The sequence below is a fragment of the Pyxicephalus adspersus genome, chromosome 1 (genome assembly GCF_032062135.1).
Source record: "Pyxicephalus adspersus chromosome 1, UCB_Pads_2.0, whole genome shotgun sequence".
In the NCBI taxonomy this organism is placed as follows: domain Eukaryota; kingdom Metazoa; phylum Chordata; class Amphibia; order Anura; family Pyxicephalidae; genus Pyxicephalus; species Pyxicephalus adspersus.
The window spans coordinates 54,121,670-54,142,048 of NC_092858.1; the positions used below are offsets into that span (position 1 = coordinate 54,121,670).

At 32.8% G+C, this 20,379-nt stretch overlaps 1 protein-coding gene across 6 annotated transcripts in view; it reads right to left on the reverse strand.

The window, feature by feature from the left end:
• Window positions 1-5,091: 5,091 nt before the first annotated feature.
• The window catches only part of DACH1 (dachshund family transcription factor 1), a 205,823-nt gene continuing 190,535 nt past the window's right edge, over window positions 5,092-20,379 (reverse strand). For all 6 annotated transcript variants that reach the window (XM_072410494.1, XM_072410505.1, XM_072410497.1 and 3 more), the window contains 2 exons: window positions 18,787-18,855; window positions 5,092-6,837 (listed from right to left, as the gene is read on the reverse strand). In XM_072410494.1, the coding sequence (XP_072266595.1) occupies window positions 6,800-6,837; window positions 18,787-18,855 (107 nt within the window). In that variant the 3' untranslated portion in view covers window positions 5,092-6,799. The remainder of the gene's footprint in view (window positions 6,838-18,786; window positions 18,856-20,379) is intronic.

Consider the following 20,379-nt stretch of genomic DNA (forward strand, 5'->3'; position numbering starts at 1 on the left):
TCTTGAAGAACTTTAATAAATCAAGACCAGTATGTGGGCATAAGTGTGCTGTCTGTCTTTTACAGTAGGCTGCGGCCGACGTCAATCAGTTGAGCCCTCCATATTACAATAACAAACAGTCACAAATATAGTATTTTCACAATTTTTTAGTAACTAAGCCATTTAGATGCTTAGAATATATTATATCTGATTTCTCGACTGATCCATCCAGATTTGAACATACTCAAATTATTCAGCATTATTCAAATATAAAAAAGCCTGACTGACTGACTTTTTTTAAAGAGAAAATTTGGTGTAAATACATTTGTTCAGAATGTTTATATAGTTAATAGTAAACACTTACAGAATCAAACTCAAGTTCAAATACAATTATTTATAAATAATAATAATAATAATAATAAAAGTAATAAGTTATAATTATTATTTATTATTATTATAATATTTTGTTGCATTATGAATTAAAAACAGCTTTATGTACAGACTTTGAACAACAAAATTTGCAAGTATATTTTTAGAAGCCTTGAATAGAGAGTCGGTGTTCTCATGACCATAGAAGATCTTAAAAAGTTAAAATGCGGAAAAACAAAGCAGAAGTCTCACATATAAATTAATATATGTATATGCAAATGTTGGCAATCATTTTTTACAGTATCATACTAGAATGCTTTGTATTTTATTATTTGTGCATTATTTCTCTACAAATATCCATTTTTAAAAAGGAAGCTTTTGTTCTTTTAAAGTTTTACCATAAGCCAAGAATTCATCTATTTTTTAATTTACATCTCCTAAATGAATCAATGAACAGATGACTCTATGCAGGAAACCTAGCAATGACAGATGGGAGATTTAAAAACAATTATCTGCTTCTAACATGACCAACATGTAAAATGTGCTAAAAGGTACCAAATATGCTTTTGCAAACCATAATTTCAAATTTGTTTGACAATACACAGAATGTTTGTAGAATATTTCAAAATACAATGTGTTTGAACTTTCCTATCTGGCAATTTAATAATTAATTTATCTTGGTAATAATTTCTGAAATGTACAAAACTGAACATGCATCAAATTCATACACAGCCATATATTCTACAGCAAACTTAAAAACCAGGTGATGTAGGCAGAAGGAAGAAGACGGAGGAAGTTGGTGGGGCTGCAAAGGCCATCTTGGGACAAAGGAAGAATCCAGGTTGGCCGTGAGGATGTGGAGGGATCTGGGGCTCTGCGGATGTAAAGGTAAGTGATATTTTTTTATTTTCCACTTTAACTTCTACTGAAATTTTAATATTGTATTGTAACATTTTATGTTTTTAGTGTCTACAGAGCCTTTTCATAAAATAAAAGACCATTTTTGTTTGAACTTGTTCATTGATTTTTTGTTTTCTATGTTTAGAAACCTGTTCATGATTTTTATAACACCATATTTTATAAGTATGGGAACAAGTTTCATTACTTTGTGATCAGGCTTCTAAAACTTTAGAAAATAAACACACTAATACCTTAAAATGGCATTCAAAGGCTCTACTAATTTCAACGAAACACTGATTTTTTTTATTTTTAGATATAACAGCAGTAAACAGCAATTAGTACTACATTGTATTCACAATGTAGGTCTATTGTGGTCAAAGATTTGCTAAACCAAAAGGATCTCATCTGTTCCTCACTATCAAAATACTGAATGCAATTTAGCGATAATAAAGTGGCAGTCAGGCTGATCACATCTTTATAAATAAAGTGAATAGCACAGTTAATATGAAAAGTGTTGTCATAAAAATGTTGATCACATTAAAAATTAATAATATTAGATATTATCATCTAAATGCTACTTTTGTTCATAGGACAAACATGAAACACAAACATAAAAATGGCCCTATTTGTGTATAAGAAGCACAGTTTTTTGGGAAAAAACCTAATAAAATGCACACCTTAGAATACCAGAGTAGTACAGTGATTCAGCTGCCTATTATGGGATTTTCTCTCGCAATCCTTTGGTTCTCCAGGACAGAGCATTCAGGCAAATCTTGCTCATGGATATCTTTCTATTAATATTGGATATAGTATAACATTTACTGGTCTATGTGATGAAAGGCCTCTAAAAGATCTCTGAAAGACAACCTACACTCTTTCATTATGGTGTGCCTAGTGTATACATGTGTCCTAAATAACTATGTATGGTACATGGTTTTATACATAATCTATGCAGAAAAGTTTAGAAATAGTTGGACACTGAGATATAAGTTTGTGAGTTTGGAGTTCCATCACATGTTTACTTTGGGTCAGATCAGGCAGTATATCTGACCCAGTATGATCATAGATATTTATGGAAAGCTACATTTACTGACATTCAACTATGTCATTAGTAAACCTCAATGGGTTAGATGCATTAAAGGCCGGAAAACTGAGCAGTAGTCCCGCTTGTAATTAACGTTCAGTATCACAATCTCCTGATTCATTAAAAATCAATAAAGGAAAAATCACACGTGATTGCTGAGTGATAATAACAAGCTTTACTTAAACTACTCCCAAGATTACTGTTTATTTTAAGTGAGCACCGGACTTGAAAAGAACAACAAATTGAGGTATTTGCTTACTTGTTCCATGCTCATCCTGCGGGATTGGTATACAATGGTATTTCTTTTCTTTTATACATACACTGCAAGCCTACACTTCTTCCCTCTGCTACCATCCTGACACACCAGGCAGGCGGATTGAAATCTCTATATTTGGTATAAATCAAGCCTACATGCTCCTTTGCAAAGGGTTATGCTATCAAGAGGGAATCCAAAAAATAAACCTCCCTTTCTAAATCTTGAATATCAGCCTCAAAAAACGAGGCTGGTGAGCTATCTCCCACACTGTAGTGGTTTAGTGACAAAGATACTTTAAATGAGACAGGAGGGGTGTTCTTTCTTTAAATTTACAATATTTTTATTGTCTTTAATCTTCGTGTAAGTATTTATTTTGGCATTGGGCTGATAACAGGTTCAATTTGCCATTTTACTTGAACTTCCATCTATATCTCAATGACCCACATTTTGGACATCTTTCTAAAAAGCACACCTAAGCATGAAGGGCAATAAAGCAGGATATTAGACAAAAAAGGTGAAAATGTTTTTATCCTTAGGTAACAACATCAACTTTCCTCTCTTTTCTGTAATCAAGCAGAATTATAATAATTTTAACATACTGGGAAATGCAGCATTTGTAGTAAATGTTATTGTCATTAAAGGCAATAGTTCTTGAGTATTTAATTTTATCCTATACAGTAAAAAGGTCCTTATACAATCAATTTCTATTTGTAATTCACACAATATGATAATAATACACAAACTGGGGGTTATTATCATAAATCCTTGTAGTACATAAATTATACCTAAACATATTTCTGTAGGCTTTGAGATGGTTGCAACTTACCTGTTTTTTACCTCTGTGTTCCAGGCACCACCCTTAAACTATTTATCACTATTTGTCACTATACTTTGAGTTCATTTAGGAGTGATAACAATCTTATCACACAGTTAAGTCACTTTTGTCTCCAAAAGTTTCTTCCTTAGGGTATCAGACACAAGTTTGTTACTTCCTTTAATGGTATGCATAGATGTTGGTACTGCAGGCAGAACTTTAGGTTTAGTATTTCACATTATGGTGAAAAGTCAAAAAGAAGTGTTATTCTGAATAGCATACCTCAACAATTGAGATTTGTTGATATAAGGAAATGGGTTAAAGCACCCACAGCCTTAATTAATAACAACAAAATAAACCACAGACTTAGTTTAGAATAACTTACTCACGAGGAGGCATATTTGCTAAAACCGTACTCACAATTACTGCACCTCATTGCGAAGGTTCAATAATTGCTATTTTATGTGCATTTACATGTTCAGTCCTAAATTATCATTTGAACGCACAGAAAATGGGATGAACAATTACAATCCTATTCCTAAACCTTAACATTTTTGATATGGGGAATTTTCTCTTTGTGTAAAAGTGTACTTTTACTATTTTAATGACAAATATATACATCTATGTATACATAAAAAGCCAATTTAAAATACAGAATTTATTTCAAATGACCATGCCAATATAGTAAAATGATCCAGCAAAGAATGTCCTGTAGAAAAATAATGTAATGAAATACCTCCAGCTACCAGCAGCAATGGGAAAAAAAACTTCTGGGAGGGCTGATCACTTGGGTTCCCTGTAACTCTCAATGGTTCCTCCAGCTAACCTGATTTCCAAAAGGAGAAGCAACTGTCCACTTAGCAAAGTGAATATTTACTTTGTGGATATGGTGAAGCTATGTTCACTTTGGATACTGGTTACCTTCCAATAAGTATAAAAAACAGAATTTTCGTTTGAAGTATTTACGTGAAAACAGGTTTGCCTTGTTTACTAGGTTACATGGACATCTCTTATTTACATTGACAGTGATAATTTTCTACTTCTTTAGTATTTAAGTTTATTGGGCCTGATTTAATAAAGCTCTCCAAGGCTGGAGAGGATACACTTCTATCAGTGAGGCTGGGGGATCCAGCAAACCTGGAATGGATCTGGTCCAGGATTGAAAACATTTGCTACCTATTAGCAAATAGAACATCCATTCCAAGTTTGCTGGATAACACAGCTTTACTGTGGAAAGTGTATCTCATTAATAATCAGGCCCATTGTGTCTTCCTGCATGGTATTTTTATATATCCAAATAAAACTGTTCAAAACATTGGAACTGATTTACTAAGCCTATGTTTATTTATTTTATTTTTTATTTGCAAGGTGAGTGTTTATTTAGCCTAGAGTACAGATGTGTTCACAATTGTGTGTAAGCACAATTTTGTCCCCTTGCACCTAATAAGAAATCCAAATAGGATAACACTTCGGATATAATAAATCAGCACCAAAATCCCAAACTGTACAAAATATTGTAGGATAATCCCCAAACAGTTATATGTTTGTCTTTTTTTTACAGCCTTATCACTGTTCAGTAGTGGTTAAAGAGCATTATTAGCTTTGACTGTTTACCCCTTAAAGACTGCATGACAAAAAATATATATAATATAAAAAAATCTTGTATATAATAAGGTGGAAAACCAGTACTGGAAAATTTACAAAGTATTAATAATGTTTTATTGAAAATATTGCTTGGTTCATAAAAAATGAATGTGAAATTGTATATACAATATTTTTATTTCAAAATTACAATGGTGAATTGAAATGTTGAGTTCTGCTTCTTGCACAGACAAATTATGTCAGAGTACATTATGGAAGACTTCACAAGCTCCAGTTGAAAACACAAGCAATACTTAGTAGCAAGTTTAAATGAAACTTTACAGGAATAAAATTTCAATCTTGACGTTAAAAACAACCTTTAATGTGTTATAACAAAATAAATTACATTTTATGTGCATAAAACTAGATATGTGTAGAAACTAAAAATTTGTACACTCCCTGGAACTAACTTATGAGCTCAGTCTTTAAAGGGGTACACAGAGGTTACAAAAGGAAGTGGAGAAAAAAATCTAACTTGCTGTATATGCTTGATTTATTTCCAGTTACTCATGGTGAAAATGCATACTTTTATTTAACACATCAAAAAAGACAAAATAGCTCCCCTTTACACTAAAATGTACAGATACAATAATAGGATGGGCAGTGATCATACCATACAGTAGTGAGCAGACAGAAAGCTGTCAAGTCAATACTCAACATTAGTGGAAGGGTATATCAAGTGTTTAGGTTTTAGTTCATTTTAAAGAAATTTGAACGAAAATTGACAGGATTATATAAAAATATTTCTGGTGAAGCAGCCACATTTGAATCCTACATATGATGATTTAGGGAATAAAAGACTTAATATACAAATAAAAAGTGGCTGATGTAACTTCATCTTGTCACCAAATTCTTAAATTTTTTTCAATTAATACTGTGACTTCAGGACAAATATGTACATGCCTGCATGCGTTAAAACTATAAAGGCTTCTTTAGAACCAACAGAGTGACAAAACATTGTCTAAAATTATCTTCCTAAACACTAGTAGTCTACTGCATACATAATATCTTCCTTGTGACCGCGTCTATGTACATGTGGCCTGCCATATTAATAAACAAAGTGTTTTTTTTTTTTCCTGAACCCAACAGTACTGAAGAAGTTCCATTGTTTGGTTGGTTGTGAAGAGTAATCTCATGAACAAAATAGTAAGTTTACATTCAGCAAAAGAGTTCATCTCATTAAATACAGTAGTTCGGTTTCCAAGAGTAAATGTTCTTCATTGTAGAATAAAAGTGTTCATTTAAGAAGAAAACATGGTTACCATTTAAAAACTTCAGTTTCAGTTTGATATGATTTTCTTTACTTCTTCACTTCCCATTTTAGTGCATGCCCTTTTAAAAATTCTTCAATTTCAAAATTTTTCACATCTAAGCATTGTTGCTGGTTTAGGTGTGATAAAATGTATAAGATTCCCAAGTGGCCGCTGCTGGAAGGATCTGGTGTGCTCAGTAAGAGAAATGTTAGACAAGTTTGGTAAAAAAATGAAGTACAGTGGGTCTTGTTTGTTGATAATCACAGTCTTTTCAACATTGCAGCAGCATCTCGAAAGAAATCCAACAAATGGAGTGCTACTGACACAGTTACAAAACAGACTCTCCAGTAGTCATAGGTCTCCAGCCTGACAATGCAGTGTACTTGAAGAACATTGGTATGCAAAAAGGAACTCTTATGCTTTCAAAGCATTCACAGACTTCGGATTTTTCAATTAGTCTACAGTATGTTCCTGCAAGGCCTTTTGCTGTTGTATGTCTAAATTCAGTACATAACGCTTGTCTTTAAATACAGCCTTCCATCTGGAAAGAGGGAAAAAATACAAATTAGAACACTGCCATGGCACCTTTTGTTATGCGACATTTCTTTTTAGTTTATTTTACTTTTAAATTAGGATGCTAGTTCGTTTTTGGATGAAATACATACATTATATATTTCTTAAAGCTAAACACAGATATAGGCACAAGTTACTGCAGATCTGTAATCATTTATAATAATTTTATAATGCAAAAGAGCAGAGAAAGATAGTTAGAAAAAGCACAAGAAGCTAATCAGTTTATGTGTAGACAAAAAGAATGTTCATACGTGTAGAGCACAGAGTGACAGAGAGATTAGTTTATCAATGGTTTGCTTCTTCTTTCACTGTCTAGTCTTAAAGCTATGGTGGTTTCGGGGTAACCTGGGCTCTGAAGAAGTTGGTTTAAAGACAGTCGTGGCAGTAAAAACATTTCAGGGGCATACTCTGAAATTAAGGTACATATTGAGTAAAATTTGTCTTATTTTTAACATTTAACATGTTAATCTGGTGTGATTGGGTCAATCAGCCCATCAGGCTCTGTTATGTTCTTCAGCATATAACAACTGGTACAAAATGGAGCCCAAAATGTGTCCTCTCTTACAGCAGCAAGGTAATGCCCTCCAGTACCCTCTAGTATCCCAAGAAAGAAGAGCAGATAACAGATCTACTCATTCTTTAAGGATACATGATACTTTTTTACTAATACCTGAATCATTATCAAATGGTGACATGTCCAATTGAACTCTTTATAGATTTACCTGGCAATCATGTTAGGTTTTCTATATAACCCCCACCCCCAACCTGCTGTTTCCAAATACATCACATTAAAAAAAAAAAAAAGTAATTTCGAGAAATTTAGGGCTCATTTGCTAATTGCAAATTACCCCAGATCAAATTTCAGATCTGTTGAATCTGTTTAGTTCATCCCTTTGCACAAAGCAATTGTGTGAATTAGTGATACAATAAACATAAAGGTAATATTGCTTTTAAAAATGTCTTTGTCGTTGTAACCACTGTCTTGATTGTAAAATTTGTCAAATAACACATTCTATTTCATAAACAGTCATAAGTCTAATTTATTGTCAGTTACTAGATATTATAAATAATGCAATTTACTAATTTCAATAATCATTTTAATTTGAATGCTTCAAACCCTTTTTTCTAAATATTTGGAGGACAAGCCATTACATAATTTGCATTAATAATAATAATCTAAAGGTTATTTATATGGACAAAACTAATTTTCTACTTATGAACATGATAAAATGTCACATTTACTATTAATACTGTGTAATATCAGTAATTGTACTAAAAAATGCATTTTTAAAGCATAGGTTACAAAAAGGGCTGCACTTTTCTCCTATGGCAGATACTTTATATGTCAATAATAAACAACTATGACTATCTAAGTAAATTCATTTAACTTTAGGATCTGTACACAACTTCATGACTTCAAAGTTCTTGTTCTGGGAACAAGAAGAATGGAATGAAATTTCCATGGCACTGTCTAAGGTTTCCCTGAATTCTGCCATAGTTGAGGCCAATCTCAAAGTCATACTTAGATGGTATCTAGTACCAGATTGCATAGCTAGATACCGGTCTAATGCCTCCCCACTGTGCTTCAGGGGATGCAACGAACGAGGAACTATGGAACATATTTAATGGTCGTGCCCAACAGCTCAAAATTATTGGTCAGCAGTGTTTAATATCAGAGATTGTTCGTTTAGATATTCCAAAATCTGCGGAAAGAGCTTTGTTTAGCAAATTTGACCAACCTATTCCCCACCATTCCAAAAAACTGATAAACCCTATTTTGATGGCAGCAAGGGTTGCATTAGCAAAGGCTTGGAAAAGGAGTGATATCCCTATAGAACCAATATCTATAAAATTAAAGTGGATAATGGTCAATGACAAATTCACTAGCATCTTGAGTGATAAAATGGATACGTTTGATCAAATTTCGGAATCCTGGAAATCGTACAAACTGGTGTCATACACTTTAAGGCTTTCTAAGGTCTCAACCTATACCCACATATTTTACTTTGACAGTCTCTAACCCGCTTTCCTTCCTCTTCCCTCTTTTTCATATCTGGAATTGTTCATCTCTATGGATTTATGTCTGAAATGCTTAGGTAATTTTACTTTTTGATTGAAGCTTGAGATGGTTTTTGCAAATGTTGTTTCCTTCCCGGATCTATGCTTGTCATTAGTTATTTTACAGAGAACTACCTTTTAAACAAGTGTCTCAAAAGGACGCTTATGCTACTTTGGACTTATGTCTTGTTATATGGTTTATTTGTCCATTATTTGTACGACAAAATAATTTTTCTTTCTTGTTTTTGTTATTCCAATGTTTAAATGTTTAAAATCAATAAAAATATTGAAATATAAAGTAATCATGTTCTATTTATTATCCATATCTTTTATTTAATAAGAGTTTGTTATAAGTGTCTACCTAACTAAAAGTTTAACTTGGGTAAAGGTTGAGATAGTTGGACCAATTCTCCCACTTCTCATATCTTTTGGGATTTACCTTTCAGGTTTACCTGCCATAGTTCTAGATGTGATCAAACCCACCTAGCAGTCACACCTAGCAGTTGCCAGTAGGTATCCCGTAGCAGCAAACGCTGGGTTTAATGCTAGTCTGAGCTGGGGTTGGGATAGTATAACTCATTCAGTTAATATCCCAGCATTGTTTTATTTTTTGGGGAGATAGCAATCAGGCAGATATGTGTGTTATTGCAAATGAGACATGGTCTGTTCATTTTGTAATAATGAACCTGCAATAATGAGTCTTATGTTTTTTTTTTTTGCTGAAATATAATATGATTTTAATGCTTTCCTATTTGTTTTGGATATAGTAGTGAAATTATAATACATGACATTGTATTAATATTATTTGGAAAGCCTAAATAGTATTAGAGTATTAGTAGTAGAGAGTATTTTTTCAATAGATAGCTGATGCCCTGTCCAAATAAATGACTTATGAACAAGCTCCAACAATAACTAACAATAAATGTAAATTTGGATTCAACAAACTAACAGCATTTATTTATCAAGGAATTAAGGTTGTAGTGAAAAAACTTTATGAACAGATAAAAAAATAGTTTCTGGTTGAAGCTGCAACATTTACTTAATGTTTTTAATGCCATTATTTCTCATATTATTCATTCAAAGTGTTGTCTGTGTACAGTAATAATGTAATCCAGTAAGAATGGTTTTATGCATGAAGGTCTTTGAGTAGTTTTATATTTAAAACAATACCCTAAAATAAAATACAATTGTGTGGCACTGTGATCTTGCCAAGTGGTTGTGTAATTTTTAAGAACAGTGTTCATTGTCCTAATACAATGGTAATGCACAGCCTACAAAAATAAAACTCCTGGAGTAAATACAAGGAAACAGGTGTAAACAAATTTTCAGCAAGATGATATTTTTGCCAAGAATTTTTTAAGGTGTAATAACTAGAACTTTGCATAGAATTATATTATATACAATTAGATATGGTGCTGCCAGCACAAATACAGGTTAACAATACATCGGTCAACCAGACGATAAAACATGTAATGACTGCACTAAGTCATTTATATTGACCATGTTTTTACATATTCCCTAATTTCAGGTAACTGAAATCTGGTAATAGGACTTCACGCATGAAAGTGACACTCCACACACTCTTCTGCTTAATCAACCAAGATTAGCAGCTCTTTGTACTATATACATGGAGGATATTTTACTAAAGAAGTGGAAAATCTTCACTCAGTAAATTTTAACTGTGATCATTTTGAATAATAAACTACATGCAAATTACATAAATAAAAAAAGTCATTATTACATGATTTAAGAGTGGAAGCAAATCCTCACAATTTAAACAAATTCTTAGCTATAGACTGGTCATACGACCATATTAGCAGAGCACTTTACAGGAACCAGGTTCAGATAAAGTGTTTTTCTATCTTTTTTTTTTTTTTTTGCTTTAGTGTTACATGCCACATTACCATTAAAATACTTTTACAGTATCAGGATGATTGTAAGCTTTTTTTGGGAAGGGTGCTCTCCTCTTCATGTATTATTGTTTGTATTTGTGTGTCATTTGCAAAGCCTATTTAATGTACAGTGCTGCCTAATATGTTGGCGCTATATAAATCCGTTGTATTAATATTAATAATAAGTAAAGCATTCGACTACCGTAGCTCCATTTGGCAATTTCCATCTTTCCACCAGCAGATGGCAGCCAAGTGATCTAATATATAAGAAACTTGTGTATTTGTTTGACATCCTAGCTGAGAAAGATAGATGGATACAAGATAACTATTGTACATATATTCAGAGCATTTGTAAAGGTGCAGAAGTGCAATAAAACAAACTTAAACAGTACAATTTTTGTTGCAGTCAAAGTTGAAGTTGAACAGCCATTTCTCATATGTTGGATCACTTCAACATTGGGACTAAAGAAACACTGCAGATTCTGCTTTATATCCTAGGGTCTTTCACATAAAACTATAACAAGCAAAGCAAAATACTAAATTCTAGTATGTTTTATTATCTAAGCCACAGCATAAGGTGTTTACAAAGTGCTAATGAATTAATTAAGTAAATTAAATCCAGCTTGTGAGCTATTATTATTATTATTGAACAGGATTTATATAGCACCAACATATTATGCAGCACTGTATATTAAATAGGGATTATTGCTGTTCAGCATATGCTGCAATAATGTTAGAATATGAACTATAAACTCACTCTAAATTAAATTCCAAAAATAAAAAAGTGCAAGCAGGCAGGTTGTTTATTAGTGGAAAATACAGGGGATATCCCTTCTGCAATAATACAAACTTACCTGCATGCATCTCAGCATACCTTTGGCAGCTGTAAATGAATTACAGTAACTCCCATGTGTATGCAAAGAAGTTATGTCATTCTGGAGGGGCCAATAAGGATGGCTGCAGATCATAAATTTGGAAGAGGACCAGATGAAGATCGGGGTGTCCAAAACAGAACAAGGGTAGGTGAGTTTTTAAAAAATTGAGATCAGGTAGATTTGTTTATTTCATTGCAGGAGGGACATCGTCCGTCTCTTCTGCAAAATAGGACCTGCCTGGTTTTTTATAACTTTAGTTATGCATTAATCTGAAAACTATGTAACGTCATGCATCTAAAAGCAAGAAAACACCTTACTGGTCACTGAGGATTTACATCCTGATGCACTGTGCCATTTTCTATTTCTCTGCTTTCTGTAATGTCACTTACATTCAAAGTGTGAACCTGACTGGTAGCTGGGAGATAACATTGTTTACCTTAAGGTGTGTTTAGCTCTCTTACAAAAGAAGACTGCACTTTGTAGTTCTGGTCTAGAAAGTGAAAGGTCATTTTGCTGATTTGTAAAGTGCTGAAAATACCTAAGTGGTTTGGGAAAGAATTATTATTATTAATAATAATAATTAGGATTTATCTAGCGCCAACATATAACACAGTGTACATTAAATAGGGGATGAATGGGGTGCTGATCCTAATAATAATGATCCTAATAATATTCCTTCTTTAAGGAACAAATATGGTGCAGGCTGAATAGGTGACGCTAAGAAACAGTGTGCTAATGAAAATATATTTGGGTATTAATTATATAATTTAGTTGTTTGGCAGCCACTCTATAATTTATATGCTCAAATTTATTTTAAAACTTTGTGTGATGACAAGATCTTTACTAACAAAATGTATAGAAGGTAAAAGAAGAGAAATGTCAATATTGTGATTTTCCTAGATTTTGAAGACTGGTATGTAATGTAAAACCAAACATTTTAACCACATAGCATACAACATTATTTGATTATCTTATGTTAGACTGTTAGACTAAAAGCTGCTGATAATAGTATCTCTGTATTCCTTTTCATAATAAACTAACACACTTTTGACAGTTAAAGTGAACCTCATATGTTAATGTAAAGTTGGGTATATCGTTTCACTTTAGAGAGGCTCTGTGGTTTTGGCTTTATGAGGTCAATAATATCTATAAATTCTGTTTTAATACTGTTATTGCATATGATAATTATCGTACTACTTTTTCCTATCTGCAGGCTTCAGTGCAATGTACAGACTAATGGTTTGTTTTATGAATAAACCTTCAGCCTTCATGTAGTCACTATGTTTCAGCCACAATATTATTCTGGCTGCATGGAGAAACAATTAACATGTAAAATAGTGAAAAAACAGCTGTAAGTCTAAGTGTAGGTCATAGTACTGTGCATTCTGTGACTGCCAGAATAGAAATGGTGTGTTTATTTGCCTGTCAGCAAAGGAGACATGTTTTTTTCTTTAAAATCAAGTAATACAGAAGTAACTGCATATGCTGCTAAAACACATAGGACTTTCTCCATCCATCCTTTAGGTGCTCTGTTTAATTATAGGTATCTTTAGTCTGTATATTTTTTTTTTTTAAGTGTGTATATTTTAGGTTGCTTTACTAAGTAACTTTACTCATTTAATATTCTTGCATTTGATGAAAATATAACTGTCGTTAGCTATAGATTTAGAGACACCAGTGCTCATTTTATACCCCCTACTAACTGTACTTCATCCACTAAGTTGTTCCCCCTAGCAAACATCAAAGATCTGCTTGTAAAGCACTCCAAGTAAATAGCTTCTTGTTACCTCTCCTACAGCAGGTGAAACTCCCGATGTCTGATACTTTCCAAAAAATCACTAGATACTAGATACTTTCCAAAGTGTCACTAGATCCCATAACCAAGCCTGTAATAGTGACTGTTCTAGTCATCAGTAGTATTATTGCTATGATCAGCACATGATAATGTCTGACTGGGGAGAGTAGGGAGTGACCATCAATCTACACACACACCTACACAGGGACCAGCTGTAGCAGTGACTACTGCAACCTCAGTTCCTACGACAGTGGTGGTGATTCTATTCCAACGCAAATATTGCAGACATCATGATTTAAATGTAACTTGGCAAAGCTAAGCCAAAAAAAAGGAAAAAAAAACAACTAATTTCAAACAAGAATGTGAGTCTTCTTGCACATTTGATAAAACGTAATGCATCAGACAATGCAATCTGAAGTGTTTCCCTAAATTAAACTGTATCAAAATTACACAAAAATAAACAGTTGTATAGATTTTCATCTCTTTATACTGTAAGTTGAAGTTAAATGATGCAGAAAGCTGGATAATATGTTTGTTCTGTCGACATTCAGAGCTTAAAGAGGTTTTTCAGAAGACTTCAATTATAAAAACATTTAAAACACACAAAGTTGCACAATTTTTATTTTAATGAAGATGAGAAGTTCATTAAAGAAGATAAATATTTCATTAGATGTTAAATAAAACAAAGAGATTTTTTGGCTTCTCTCAGCACAAAATTCCTTTGAAAGATTAATTAATACATGCAAATTATGCAAATTAGACCCATGCAAATATTTTATGAAGACAATTAAGGGAACCATTAATTACTGCTTTTTTTGCTTCACTGAGATTCATTCATTTAATTTTAATTTCACTTTAACTGTTTTGATGTATAATTTTGCAGCTAAGAACTTTATTTTTCCTAGTGGGTCACTTAAAACTTATATGCATTTCATCCAGTGTGAAGCTACTTAAAGTGTACAAATGTATTCTCAGGGCCATGTTTTCTATCAAGAGGTTTGCCTCACACAATACAGTCCTAGAAAGAAGTAAACGGAAAGAAAACATGAGCTCATTCTTGGCTGAAGTCCAACTCCTGGAAAAGCAATTAATTTGCTTTGGCTGTTCTAATATAGGGGAATTAGAAAGTGTGACACAAGACAAATAGAAATAATTAGTTCTCCAAAATGATGTTCTCATTAATATAGTTTGAACATTTGAAATAATAATAGCAAAAATATTGTGGTATATCTGCATCTTGAACACCTAATATGAGACATGATAATAAAATGTATTATATGATTTCATTCCAGTCTAAATTAGAGTTTTGTCACAAAACAAGATACTCCTATCTAGGTTAGGTTCCTACATTATATCACTTTTACATAAAGTATGCTTTGTAATAAAGCACAGGCCATTAAACAGTGCCAGCAAGTTTTTGTTAGATTTAGTTATACACATGATCCTAAATTTGTAAGATGTGTTCAGCAGTCAACATGTCTACATCATGTGAGCTAACAAAAGGAAAGTTCCCTTATATACATAAGTGTGTTTAATAGTCAGATCCTATCATGAAAAAACAGGGGTTGTGTGTGCTGCTGAGTAGTGTTGGTGTTCGATTTCGGGTTGTCCTTATTTTCGACTCAAAAATGGCTGTTCGAATTCGGGTAGATCCGACCCGAAAAAAAACGAGATTAGACGGCAAAAATTTGGATAAAAAAAATAAAAAAATAAAAATTATTGTTAAATTAATTTATTGAGTGTTTTGTGTTTATTTGACTATTTTTTTACAGGTTATCCTACAGTGACATGATATGACTTACTCTGTAACACACTTTCCAGCACATTTATATTATGATATATTTCTTACATTTTTCTTTTATCCACTGCCAGAAAAATGTAACAAATGTATCATATTACTGAGATATGATTAAGAGATACTTGCAGGGCATCTTCTCAATGATTGCAGCCGAGTCTGCAATCATTGAGAAGAGTGTTAATTAACCTGTAGTGCCTTGGGGATTGTAGTGGAACTGCAGAGTTCATCTGCAGTTCAGTTCCCACGGTCATGTGACTTTGTTGTCACAGCTGTGACTGCAGGCGATTCCTGGGCACTAGAGGTTGAATGGGGACAAGTTTCCCCATTCATCACATCTACTGCCCTGTGTTTTTGGATAGAGAAACTCTATCCAAGAACACATACAACTAGTAAAGGGCTGCAAGAGCAATCTGATTGCTCTTGCAGCCCTTAATAGTCCCTAAAAATAACCCAAATTCTCCCACCATTGAATTCAGCATTCGATCACCGAACAATATCTCACTATTCGAATAGCTGTCGAATCGAATAGTGAGATATTCGACCAACACTACTGCTGAGATATCAAAAATCTATTAGGATCTGGCTGATCTCTGACGTTGTACATGATGTGGAGGAAAGATTTTTTTTCTGACAACCCCTCCTTCCCCAGTCTACTTTTGGTTCACCTGTTGTTGCCTATTTTCAACTGACTACTGGCTAGCCTTAGTATCACATCATCAGTTTGCATATCTAAAACCAATGATCAGAAAAGTAGGTCAAACAGTAAAGCCACTTTAGGCGGGCATACTATACAAAACTAAAATCTAACTGCTATAAACAATCTCTCCAAAGTGATTTTTACATTCCCTTTGGTTATATAGAATTTCGATTATTGTTGTGTACTAAAAGTTAAAAAGAAAAACTTAGAAAAAAAAAAGTTAATAAATATGGTTAACAATGCAACATCATATTACTAGTTGCATTTATTCTAAAACTTGGTTTATTATAAATGGTCTTTGCTGCATTAATCATGATTGAAGTAAATGCATGAAGAAAATATAGATGCACATTTGAAAGATCAATAAAAGGTTTAGAAAGATTTTTTTTGTTAACAAAAACATGGTTTCATTTGAACTGATGGTATGTATATTTTTATAACTAGAGCAAAGATTGAGATAAAATTAGGTTAGATGACAAAAATATTAGAAAGCGAGGCAAAAGAATTTGAAACTTTGAGTTTACTCTTAGGCTCATATATTGATTTAAAGAGCACAAAAAGTTTTTGTTTTGCATTTGCTTTCATGGGAATTAACAGATAAAATATTTCTTTGTCGGTGAAAATTTGATCAATATATCCTTACACAATGCAGAAGATATCGTTGGGGCAAAGTTACTCATTTACAAACTATTTTCACCTTGGGAAATAAGCTCTTGATCAATCATGTGAAACTCATAATACATTGTGTAAAAGTCAATTAATTTTCTAAGAATACACATATTACTTCAGCAGAATAATAAAGATTGGTTTTAATGTGAAGTTTTCATACAATTAAATAAAATTAAGATATATATATATATATATATATATATATATATATATATGTAAAGTTAAATATATCAATAAGCTAGTAAAAAAAAAGCATATAAGGCAAACTGCAAAGCAAAAAACCATAAAGCAAATTTCATTGATTTTTTTTTGTAATTTTTCCATTTTGTAATAGAAATTGTTTGTAGATTATAGGGTCTGTTCATAAAGCTGATAATCTCACAATTAGCCCGCTTTCTCTGGTGGAGAATCTTCCAGGTCCCTTCGTTTTCAATGGCAGTGATTGATTCTTGATTCTCCACCAGGGATCTTAAGCTGAATGTTAAATTAACTGCTTTATAAATAAACCCCTTAATTTAAAAATTAATTCTCCTGAGAAATGCAATTTGGATTTGCTGCTTTATAAATAGAATAAATAGACCACTAAAAGTTTTTGTAACACGTGAGGAACATATTTTTAACTCCAGTTATTGCAGGATTTTTTACCTTATATATTTGTTATATAATTGTCAATATTTAAAAATAGTCATAATGCTTTGACAACACATTTTACCCTTTTAGCTACTCTCTCAAATCCCGCCCTAATGGCTCCGCCCCCACCAGGAACGCCCCCTGAAAGGAAATCCCCCTCGTCCGCAATGCATACAGAGGAGAGGGAATGTTCTTGCCTAACGCCCCTGGATCGGCCAGGGGGCGTTACGCCAGAACAAATTACTGACTAGGCCGTATCTGGCCTAAAGGCCGAAGTTTACCGACCCCGGTTTAGAAGATTATCCATAAAAAATATGAGGACATTAGAAATATGCCCTACATTGGAATAAATCCTGCCTCATTCCATTCACAACAAAAACTGATTGTTGGTGAAGCTTTTCTTTTATTCATTGTATAATATTTATATGTGATTGAATGTATATTTATTTATACAGCACTAACTGAGAAAATCTTGTTCAAACCATAATAAATGTATCTAAAATACTGCAAAAAAAAGGAATTATCATTGTTTATGGAAGTAATGTTCAATGTTTCATGTCCTTTAACTTTTTTTTTAATGATCATCAAATTATTTTATTTATTTTTAGAGGAACTTTGGTTCTGCTTTGACACATTAAAATAAATGCTACTCAATTAAGTACTGTGATATACTAGCAAACATTTTGGGCCTGATTTACTAAAGCTCTCCAAGCCTGGAGAGCATACAATTTTACCAGTGATCCTGGGTGATCCCCAAAAACTGAAATTGATCTGGTTCAGGAATTAAAACATTTACTAACAAAAAGCAAATGATTTTAGGAATTTAATTCCAGGTTTGCTGGATCACCCAACTTCACTGATGAAACTCTCCAGTCTTTGACATGCTTAAAAAATAGGGGCTTTTTGTTTTTAATTCCTTTACCCAAGTATTCACAGCAGACATAGCCCATTTAAAAACATTCACTTTGCAGTGAAATAGCTTTGTTTGCCACCCGACTTAAAAGTGTGGTTTAAGTTTTTTAATCCATGTAATGTAGATACTTAGTGCATTCCAGTTGATTTAAAGAACACTGTTAGATACCACAAGTACAGCACCGACTTTCTGCCAACAGAAATTATTTGTATATTGTCCACCATGAAAACAAGGGTTTAGGTAGAGCAATGCAAATCATTTTTATGACCATGTATGTGCCCTGAATTTACTGGTTTAATCAAAATATTTTAGTTAAATAGAAAACAATAACGTATGAATGGAATGTAAATTAACGTTCTGTAATTTATGCATATAATGTATACATGCGTAGATTAAATTTAGCTGACCTCTTACCTGTTATTTCAAACATAACAAACTTAATTTACTGTAATAAACAACTGTGCAAATGTGACCTTGTTTGCACTTGTGTTCATTTCAGCCAGATGGTAAGCTGCATGGTTGAATAGCATACTAAAACAAGAGGACATTCACATGGAAAGATCTAGATTTATGGACTTTGCACATCCTACCTTGTATTGTCCTTTCAGCATCTGTTCTGCCCCCATTGCGGTCCGATTCGATCTCCGGGGTCAAAGCCTCTAAAAGCAGAGGTAAAAAAAAATGTTAGTAGCAGAATTAGAATAGATGCTATTATATATATATATGCTTCCTTCAAACGTTGTACACCTTCTTATCACCTCTCAAGCTGACTGTACGCTACCTCTTTTTCTTTCTTGTAGATCAGCAGATTCAATAATTTTTTGCTGTTTCTCAAATATTTTTCTTAGTAATTCTCAGTACTGTGTTTATATACCCTGATACATGAAATGTCACTAATCAGTTAAAGATAAATCCTGGGCAACAAGCTAAAGCAATCAAAGAGCTACCAATCTAAGGCTACTGAGATCTATAAAAATACAATACATTAGCTCATTTGGATCATTTTAACTAGCTTTTGTAAAATCAAAAACAGCCACCCCCTTTACAGTTGCACTCCAGTCAGGACATTTTATTTAGTGTGCTAGCAAAAAAAAAAATGGACAGAACCTCTGCATATCAACCCCCCCCCCCCGGCCAAACTGTGAGACACAGAGGGTGCAATATAATTTTTTTTTGTTTTATATACTTTTAGTACACTGAGGAAAATTTAAAAAATGTTTATATTCTTGTTTGTGCTAACAGAGTCAACGTTTCCAACAGTGTTACACAGGCAGAAAGTGAGGTAAAATAACCTGCTCCACTCAAAAATGATTCAAAATTATTTTGGCAGGTTAGAATGTTTGACTTCCTATGTCTGTGCATTTTGAGTCACCAATCACAACAAAACTTCTAAGACAGGATAAAATTTGATGTACTGTGAGAAATTAGTATCATTTCTTTCTTCAAGTAACAGCATCTCAGATTTTGACTTTTAATGACTAGAGTGCACCTTTACCACGCTGATCCAGTATGTTCAAGTTTCCATTTGCTAAGCACAAGCATTATTAATTTATATATAAAAATATGTGTATATATATATATATATATATATTTGATTGTAGGCTCTACTGGGCAAGGTCCTCCCCTCCTCCTGTGTCACTGTCTGTATCTGTCTGTCATTTGCAACCCCTAATTAATGTACAGCGCTGCATATGTAATATGCAATATGTTGGCGCCATATATATTATATATACATATATATATGTTTTTCATACCATTTAGTTACAACACGATTGGTGTAACACTTGTTATTATGTTCTATTCCTATATAACAAATAGTTCGTTTTTTCTTTTATCGATACCGCGCCTTCTTTTGTTAAATGCACTTTTGTAATGATACCTAATTAATTTATCACCCATTTAATATATAAAATGATATATATAAGGACTTCTTCCTCTTGTGCACAGACAGATAAATTCTTTTATCACAAGACCTAGCCATGTAGATTCATTTTAAAGCATGTATAAAGTTAAAAAGTTTCAGTACTATGGGGGACCCCCTTTGTCTTGTCAACAATGACATAGGGCAAAGATCCAAACAAAGCATAAAATACTTTTGAAACCTAAAACACATTTAGCAAAAACTAATGATTAAACATTAAACAATGGAAAGTGTGAAATGTTACAGGAAGAAGAAACGAATA